At 31.0% G+C, this 9,880-nt stretch overlaps 1 protein-coding gene across 1 annotated transcript; it reads right to left on the reverse strand.

Moving 5' to 3' along the window:
• Positions 1–4,048: 4,048 nt before the first annotated feature.
• On the reverse strand, positions 4,049–9,880 carry LOC148235872 (uncharacterized). Its single transcript, XM_088184077.1, has 12 exons — positions 9,733–9,880; positions 9,424–9,546; positions 9,188–9,342; positions 7,992–8,179; positions 7,785–7,931; positions 6,859–7,033; positions 6,609–6,776; positions 6,375–6,547; positions 6,131–6,301; positions 5,553–5,944; positions 5,444–5,490; positions 4,049–5,377 (listed from the first exon to the last, which is right to left on the reverse strand). The coding sequence occupies exons 2-12, from the start codon at positions 9,536–9,538 to the stop codon at positions 5,168–5,170; spliced, it is 1,941 nt and encodes a 646-aa protein (XP_088040203.1). The 5' UTR covers positions 9,539–9,546; positions 9,733–9,880; the 3' UTR covers positions 4,049–5,167.

A 9,880-nucleotide genomic window follows, 5' to 3' on the forward strand; every position in this document is an offset into this window, starting at 1 on the left:
GAACTTGTTTTACTCCTTTCCTATTATATACATTTTTCATCACATGAAGTTCAAGATTTTAATAATTATTTTTTTATGTGCACTCCTCTAAACAATATACAATTAACAAGTATGAAAAAAATATATAAATTTATTAAAAATATACCATATTTTTAATTACATACATATCGTCGGTGATACTGCATAACCGCTGAACTACTTATCAGGGCCGGCCCGAGGGGCAGGCGGTACAGGCGATCGCCTGGGGCGTTAGACTTGTGGGGTGCCGCGATACCAAATAAAGACATAGTATTCACTTAAAATTATCAAACAATTTTGTTAAATAATATGATCTGATATTATTTGTCGCGCTGATGGCTGACCTAAGTGATTCGCTGTAAAGCAATAAAAACATACATATATTCTTTTTATTTGATGCTAATTCAAGAGGGTGGAAGCCGCGAAGTCGGGCTGTTGAAAGCTTAACAGTATGGAGAGGAGAACACCGACGGGCATCAAACGACTAAACTTTATATATACCAGTCATTGATTGGCTAGGTACATTGTTCCATATTTTTTAACTTTATATAAATCGAGCATCATCAACCGTTCGCCGGTTAAGTTAGATTTGCTATCCCATTTTTTAAACTGCATATAATCCGAACATACATCGGCTACAATCATATTTTTCTTCCAACTTCCTTCCTGGTGTCTTCCAATTCTGATGAAGGTGGAGACACTCTCTTCTTGGAAGAGGTTGTAGAGCTCTCGATTGTTTCTTATATGCCATTCGTTGCTCTCGTATATAGCACCATATATCTTGTGAAGCACTTTTCTCTCGAATATGTCAAGCAGCCTTTCGTCGGCCTTGGTAAGTGTCCGGCTCTCTGAATCGTATGTCAGAATTGGTCTGATCAGCGTTTTGTAGAGCAATATTTTTATACGACGAAATAGTGTCTGCGATTTGAGTTGTTTTATTAGGCTGAAATAGTATTTATTTGCTGACACTACTCGTCTCTTGATCTCCTTGTTAACATAATATGAATTATACATACAGTGACAAATCATAATAAGTTTTTAGAATCACAGATACTGAAAATACAAAGATACAGACAAGACTAAGAGAATAAATGATGTATAAATCCAGAAATAAATACAAAATACAGTTGAAGTAAAAAATAATAATAATAAAAAAATACTTTGAGATTTTTCTGAGAAACGCTAGCATTTATAATTTGATTAGAGACGTTGTTTTATTATTTTTAAACTCACTACTTTTTTTATGCAATAATGTAAATTAAATATAATAGACATAAAAAATATTTTAAACCACTAAAACTTTTTAGTCTCTTGTCTTAACCTATTGTAGCACGTTGCTGTTTAACTTAACTTTCAACTTAAAATATTACTTTTAGGTTAAATTGATTTTATGATAAATTAAATATTTTATTGTGAAGACCTATTTATTCATTATGCCAAAAATTAGGTAGTACTCTGGTAACACTGACGTGACGGCGGCGAATGACAACACGTTTCTCAGTAGTCGGTCCGTGAAGCAGACAATTAATTTAATGTTTTAATTATTGCAAAAAAAGTTTTTCTTAATTCCTGCAATCACAAAAGTAGCGTCCGAAGCATATGCTAAAAAAATATCGCCTCAAACTACCATTTTGTGACACACGAAACGGTTTTTGTACGGGTTTTTTTGTCTAAATCTACCAGGAGTGCATACGAGTGAGAAGGTAGCTGACAATTAATTTATTATTTTAATTATTAGGAATACTATTTTTTTCAATTTCTGCAAATTATGCATCTCAAGAGTAGCGTCAAAGCATATTCAGAAAGAAAAAACGCTTCAAACTACCGTTTTTGTACGGGTTTTTTGTCATAATCTACCAGGAGTATAGAATAGGTGAGGAGGTAGTGGAGCTAATAATTTATTTATTATTATATATTATATATTTTGTTCGCTTTTGTTAAAAGCTCGTTATACACTCTACATGCTATGAAATAATAGTATCTATTTACATATACATAAAGCCTATTATTGCATAACCGCAGTTTTCAAACGGTTCCGACCAATCAGAAAAAATAATTTAATTATTTTAAATTTCCATGGATACGCATGATCTTAGAAAATGGTTACTATGTACATAAATAAACAAAATACACAAGGCTCACTATCGAGTGCGTGTATAATGTTATTTTTTTAAGTTTAAGAGCTTACAATGATTAATCATAAAATATAATTGAAATAATTCATATAAAATAAAAAAGATGGTCGATAACGCAATGACATCTGTTGATGAAAGTATTTTCCTTTTTTTACCGAATATAATTATTCGAATTGCAAATAAACCAGGTACGTGATAACCGTAAACGTGTTATACATATTTAGTATTATGTATGAGGATTGAAAGTTAATGTGGATCAAACTACCTAAACGCTAATAAAACTTATTTTTTATCTTGTGATATTATGGGATTTGTCATGGCGATCGCGTAACAATGATTTTGATGCAGGCGATTATTTAATTGAATAAGTTTGCTTCCATTTCGGCGTAAAGTCATCTTATTAATCACTCATAGCTTCTGAAAAATAATAATGAACAATAAAAACTATGCACAATAATAAGAATCTAAGCACAATATTCCCACAGAACTTATAATGATATGACATAATTTTTAAATTAATTTTATAATCGTCCTAAAATATCAGTCGTGGGCGCTTGTCTTCTTTATTATTACGTTTATTGGGGCATATAGTGATAATCAGTGACGGCTGGTGAAAATAGAAACAGGTGGGGCCAGGGGCCAAAAAAATATACTAATTTTTTATCAAACTAAACATAATATGTGTTATACATATAGGGACAAATCATAATAAGTTTTTATTAAAGACAAATACTGAAAAAACATTGACTAAGAGAATAAATTATGTATGAATCCAGAAAAATATAAAATACAGTTAAAGACAAAAATAATAATAATTAATAAATACGTTAACTCTTTAGTCTCTATGAGATTTTTCTGAGAAAATTTATTATTTTTAAGTTCCATACTTTATTTATGCAATAATGTAAATTAAATATAAAAAAATGTTTTAGACCACTAGGTAAAACACTGCTTGAGATAGATTCAAACTCATTATTTATGTATTATAAATATTCATCCCTTGTCATTTCGACCGCTGTCGTCACTCGGACGAATAAGGAAGGAGGCCTAGCCTAACGCCTGTCCGCGCAGCGTGCAGGCGCGAAAGCTAGGCTGGGTAATATCCGGTCGCCTAAGGATGAAACTCCCGAACCGTAGGCCATTTAAAAATAAGTTCCCAAAAACATACTTTGGCATACTCTCATTTTCTTGTCAGAAGTATTCAGATAATAGACTTTGCTTTTATTGTGTCTACTATCTAATCCTATAGTTTTTGTTGCGATTTTTGCACGTCAATTATAGTCAGTAAATAAACCATGACATTATACAAAAGTTTTCGAATGTCTTCTGTAAAGATATTATAAGCAAACACTTTCCAATTTTATTTCCTTAAATGTTTTTAAATATCTTGTACATATTTGTCACCGACCTTCCTGAAACCGAAGTACTCTTTTCCCATCCTTATCTTGCCTTTTCCACGTGTCCACTTCTGCCTTCCGTTTTATTATCCTTTGTGAATTCCCCTCTTGATCTAGTGTTCTTTCCGGGAAACAGTCAATGTCCTCCAACTGAATAGATGATGATAGAGATTGGTTAATGACGTTACATGATGGGTTTCCAATAGGTTCATCGTTGGATAGCTACCGACCAATTTGTTTGTTTTAAAACAGTTCCACAGTATTCCCAGCAAACAACAAACCAATACCTACATCGTGCTCTTGCCGCGAAGCAAATACACCCTCAATTCAAAAATATATCTTTGCGAAAATGTACCTATGGTGGCACAGAGTGAAATCCCGTATTTGCTACTTTTGCAGTTATGTGGAATTGCAAGTAGTAGATCAGCGGTTATGCAGCATCTCCGACGATATATATATTAAAGATAATTTTGAAGGTGATGCAGTAAATATAAAACATTTTAATATTTAAAAATAATTTATTATCGTTACGAAGATATAATTTTTGAATAAACTACTATATAAACTGATCAAACTAACATACAAACAACTTCAGCGAACATATTTATAATATTATAATTAATAGGCCAAGCTATTTGATATGTAGAATGTATATACTATAAATATATAATTTTCAATCGGTACAGAAAGAATCAAGCTTTGTTTTAAATGGAAGCATTAGAAAAGTTAGATGAATATCACAGAATAATAAAGAAAAGGCTGCGGTCAACTACTCTTGAGAAGTATTCAATATATACATATATATATAAAGAGAATTACACACATATAGTTTGCACACTTATCTGTTAATTAGGCTCGTTATATTTAGAATATATTCATAAGTACACAATTAGTTCACGTTTATGCACAAAAGCACGAGTCGAATGGAATGGAATGTTTTTTAAATGTAAAATAAAATATAGCAGATTGAAAATAATCTCAATTTTTTAAAAATGTTATAACCATTATTGATGTTATTTATGATTTGGCACAAATTTAAGACTGAAGATTCATTTTTAAATCACATTCTTTTTTTTTAATAAAAAAAAAGGAAAATCTCATATTTATAAAAATAACTAAGTTATTAGTAGGTTTTAAAATACATAAAATGTATTAAAATTTATTTTATAACATTTAACATTTTATACCATTATATAAGTATATATAAATTTTTATAATATATTTAATAATTGTTTATAACAATATAGATTATGAGATGAAAACAAACAACATTTAAAATTCTCTAATATGATTGTTTTTTTTAACACTAGATTAAAAAGTGGTTTAGTGTATAATAAAGTTAAGATAATCAAATAAGGTCCATAGTCTTATAAAATTGGCGTTGATATACATAATGTAAATTAAAATATATATAAAACCACTCTTAAGTTTATAATAGAAAATAGTTTTAAAATTGACATTATAATTTACTTCACACTTTCCTGACACTGTTACTATTTTAGAATTTTTTATAACACAATTTGAATTTTTTTGGAAGCGTTTTTCACATCCAATGCAAACAATTAAGCGTATATGATTTTTGAGCTATTACCGGCTTAATAGTTTGGTTATAATCTGTTAAAGATCTTCGTAAGCTTCTCGGGCGTGTTCAGTTTTGATAGACGATCCATTTAAAAAATCTTCCATGTATTCGTCAGATCCTTTCTTACGATGCTTCTTTTCTTTGTGCTTCTTTTCTTTGGAACGTTCACCATCCTTTTCTTTATGACTCTTATCTTTATCTTTGGAAGATTTTTTCGACTTCTTGTGTTTTTTCTCTTCCTTTTGCTATTAAAGATAAATAAAAAATATAATAAATCAAAATTAAGACATGAAAAATAAATAAATACATACTTTGGATTCCTTTTTAATTTCAGCGCTAGGAGAAACACCTTCTCCTCCTAAAATAAAATTGAAACAATCAATATAAAATTAGTCAAACCATAACAATTTAATAATATACCTTCAGGTGAACGTCTCTCACTCGTATTTAACGGCCACGTCGGCGACGAATCATATCCAACCGGTTGATTCAGTTCATATCCGCTGTCATACTGATCCACTTCCAAATGAGTATCATACGGATACTTATTGTATTCCCTCTCAAATTTAGCTCCATTACTGATCGGCTCTAAGCTTATAGTTTGAGTTTTATCAACAATTGATTCATCGAAGGGTTGAATGTTCGTTATGAATGGTATTTTATCGGCTTTAGAGGAACTTTTAGGCGTTTCAGTTAAATCTGTCATTTTTGTGGAGATTTTATTTTTTTTATTCGTGTTGTTATCATCGTCTGATGAAGCAAAATCGTCTTGAATTCCAGTCACTAATGGATTGATACCATCTTCGCCTCCGCTAATTGAACAATTACATTAATTAAATAAAATTTGTCATAATTAATTTAATTTGTCATAATTAATTAATATTTATATTTTAGTTTAGTTTTATTTAATTTGTCATAATTAATTAAAACTTTCAGAAGTTTATGGCCGAGTTTATAATGAGTCTACTCTATATATATATATTAATTTGTTTACTCACCTATCGCTATCTAAATTTAAATTAACTGGAATGCTGTAATTTGGCACAACGATTTCGTTTGATGTGAAATTCTTGTTTGTCGGCGATAGATCATCTAAAAAGCTGTGATCCAAGTCTCCGGGACAAAAATCGTCAATATCGTCTTTGGTTTTGTGTGCAGATTGCGGCATGCTGTTTTATTATTAAAACATGAATTAATTCAACAGTATTATAATTTTACAATTTAAATCGCAAAAGTATATACCTTGTAATCTTATCGATATTTGAATTGCTTCTATCATGCAATTTATTAATATTGGACGAATTTTTTCCATTGTTATTGTTGTTGATAATTGAGGCAGTGTTTTGACTTAAATCCATGTTTATCGATTGCAATGTTTGTTGTATTTGCTTGTTCGGAATTATGCTAGATTGTGCCTATAGAATATATATTGAATTAATAAACGTATAAATTAAAATAAATAATTAAGTATCTTACAAGGGGGTTGATATTCGGAGGTATTATCGGCTTTCCAGCTCCCAAAACTATCGAAGGAGATTTATCAGAATTTATTCTAGGAACGTTATTAGTACTGGCTCCGATTTCTTGCTTTCGTTTTGATGTTAATTTCTCCACAAAGGCTTCATAATCTGTAACCTCCGATTTCTGAATAAAAAAATAAAGCATGTTTTATAAATAATTTGTATTATTTTGATATTAATTTGAGTTATGGAAATGTGACAAATACTTCAATATCGTCCAGCTCGCTGAATGCATCGCGAGTTTCTTGATTGTTGACCGAAAGCTGATTCAAAAGCGTTGTTCTTTGCAGTTGCAGGAAGGGAATGTTTAAAAATTTATGTAAGAGTCGTAAACCAAAGCCATTTCGCATTGAAGTTTCTGCGTATCGTAAAGCTCCAGCTCTGAAATAAAAAACACGTTTAGTTTTGTTAGTCATTCTTAGAGACATCATTTGGTGGGGTTTCCTCCCTTAAATTCGGCCAGAAAAATGCATTTATTTAATTAAATATTATGAATCTTAATGAAATCGAAATATTAAAAAAAGCTGAAATGACGTTCTGATTCTAAATCATAAATTCTCGGGTTATCCCTCAAAGAATATCTAAAAAACAGTCTCGGACCTATCCCTAAAATATGTCATTTCAGTAAAATCATATCGGAATACATTTTCACTGGTAAATATATATTTTCACTAGTAAAAATATAATTTATCTGGCAGGTGCTAGTAAAATTATATGATTTAAACTTATAGTGAAGTTTCCTATAGCGTATGTGTCAGTCCCTCCTATAGCGTAGTTTTTGTTACTGTTTGTCCCTTGACTTCGCTAGACGTATTCTGTGACGGGCGAAACGCCGCTGCGCTATTACGTTCCAGTTATATTCATCACAATACAGTAAGAAAATATTTATTTTTGTATAGCTATGGAATATTGATGATCAAGCAAATCAATGTACACTTTTTTTTATGCATTATGTATACACTTTTCAGGGGGTTTCAATCATTCTAATTTTTTATAATAAAACTATTTAATTATTGGTAGCTCTGGAGTTACGCTAGCAACACTGTAGTGGAGTTTTCCTGTGTCCACGTAATAAAATTTGTCCAATTTTATTAAACGACATGATTTTTTTAATATATAAAAATGTTTGTACCGAGATTGTTTTGCGGTTGTCATAAACAGTTCCACTTGATACTGATTGATCTCTCTATGATGATGCATATCACAGTGGTTTCCTAAAATAATTATAGGAATATCTCCAGGAACTGTGGATATCTCACGCTTCACATACTCGAAAGTCCTATAATAAAAAGGCATCTTAAATAAATAAAATATGCTTATGAAAGAACACAAAACATACCATGGTTTTGTTATATCCATCATCATAATGACCCCGTTAGCATTTACGTAAACGTCCAAAAAGGTTGCGTCCAACGGTGGAGTTTCTAAAGCGTCAAAAGTAGGCGGAATGTTTGAATTGTCGAGCTTTAGATTACTGGAGCCTTTCTTCTTCACTCGACCTTTATCTACAACTTCCCAGACTTCGACCTATAATATTAAATAAAAATATATTAGATTCACATGATAAGAACTCAAATTTTTCATTGACACCGCGCGGGAGTTCTTTGGTCGCTGCAGGCAAAATGAAAAAGAAAGGTTTCGTCATCACAGCAGGGAATTACCCATTACCTACTACAGCTGGAAATTTCTATTACCTGCATTGCACTTAGCGAACTTAGTACTAAATATCGTCTCTGTTGTATGGCAAAATTTCTCGGAACCTTGGCAAATTTTTATCAAATAAAATCTGTCAAACTAAAAACAGTCTTTCGTCAACATTCATAGCCTGTCTATCTTCAGAGGAATCTATCTTCTGTCTATCGTAGGTGAAGATCGAGGAAACTTCAAAGTGTGTTTTTAGGAATATTAAGTTGGTTAATATAAAAAAATGTTAAAACCTTAATTTATTCCAATATTTCTAAAGCAATAATTTTTTTAAATAATTATACTATTTTTAACATTTTTTTTAAGTTTCTGCGACTCCTGGTGTAGTACACATGTATCAAAGAGTCGGAAAAGAATATCTAGCTTAGTACCCAAAGTCAAATATTTGGCGGAAGCGTTATGGTCAGCAGCAGGGGTGGGAAACCTGTATACTTGCGATGGTAGTATGAATAGTATATTTTATATTTCAATGTTGGAATCCACTTTAATGGATTCTTACTGGAAAATATTTCTAAGCACAGACCACACTACCACACGATTCCAGCAAGAAAACGCGCTGTACCATACTTCAGTAAAAAGCAGGGGTTGTTTTGCGTCAAAGGGTTATTTATGGGCAAAATTAAAAGTAAATGTCGCCCAACACAATTGCAACAACTACGAGAAAAAAGGTGGGCCAACTAAATAATAAAACACTTTAAAGAACCTTTTCACGATTTTTTAAGATATAACACATTTATATGGGTGCCCTATTATTATGGCTAAGCCTGTATATGTTTAAAGTCACACCTCTAGATTTTCACCTGTTGATATATTATATCAGAGTACACTTACTTTTATAATATGTTCAGTGTCTTTATATTTCCAATGAATCGGAGCCACTTGTATTTGATCAGTTGGTTGATATTCCTCGATGAATGGTCCACCTTGAAGTCTTTGCAATAAACAAGACTTTCCAACGTTTCTATCTCCTTTGATTAATATTTTCACTGTAAAAAAATATATAATAAATTTGTCATTAAAACAACGTATTTGTACACTTTAATATTATTAAAATAAAATATTCTCACTGTTATAATCAACACCTCTAGAAAATTTCTTTTGTAAAGAAGACGACATAGGAGATGGCGCATTTGATTTTTTGCCATCTCCAGGCTTAGTAAATCGGCTCAATACAGAAAACATATTGACTTCTGAAAAATGTTGAATTATATTTTAAACAATCAAATCGTCGTATCGTACTAAAAATCAGTGCATTCAATATTGAATCGGTATAGAATATGATTAATATATCTGATAACATTTTATTATTAACAGATTATTTATCAATATGTTGACACTTTCGGCTGAGATAAATTGCATTGTGACATAAGATTTACCTTGTCAATCAGATTTGTTTTTCAGTTTAATTGTTATTGAATCGATTCGCATGACATACGGTTTGTAATAAGAATAAGGTCATTGATGAATCTGAAAGTTCACGCTCGATAGACGCTTGGCATTTGACATTTTATACGATGTTGCCAT

The sequence above is a fragment of the Plectrocnemia conspersa genome, unplaced genomic scaffold (genome assembly GCF_051122295.1).
Source record: "Plectrocnemia conspersa isolate PC_06_02 unplaced genomic scaffold, ASM5112229v1 ptg000004l, whole genome shotgun sequence".
Classification (NCBI taxonomy): domain Eukaryota; kingdom Metazoa; phylum Arthropoda; class Insecta; order Trichoptera; family Polycentropodidae; genus Plectrocnemia; species Plectrocnemia conspersa.

Excerpts from the sequence above, each read along its gene's own strand:
- LOC148235872 (XM_088184077.1), bottom strand. The coding sequence starts at position 9,538 with ATGTTTTCTGTATTGAGCCGATTTACTAAGCCTGGAGATGGCAAAAAA. Across the intron at positions 6,777-6,858 it reads GCGAGCTGGACGATATTGAA|AAATCGGAGGTTACAGATTA; the intron begins GTATTTGTCACA and ends TTTTTTATTCAG. Across the intron at positions 6,548-6,608 it reads CTCCGAATATCAACCCCCTT|GCACAATCTAGCATAATTCC; the intron begins GTAAGATACTTA and ends TATATTCTATAG.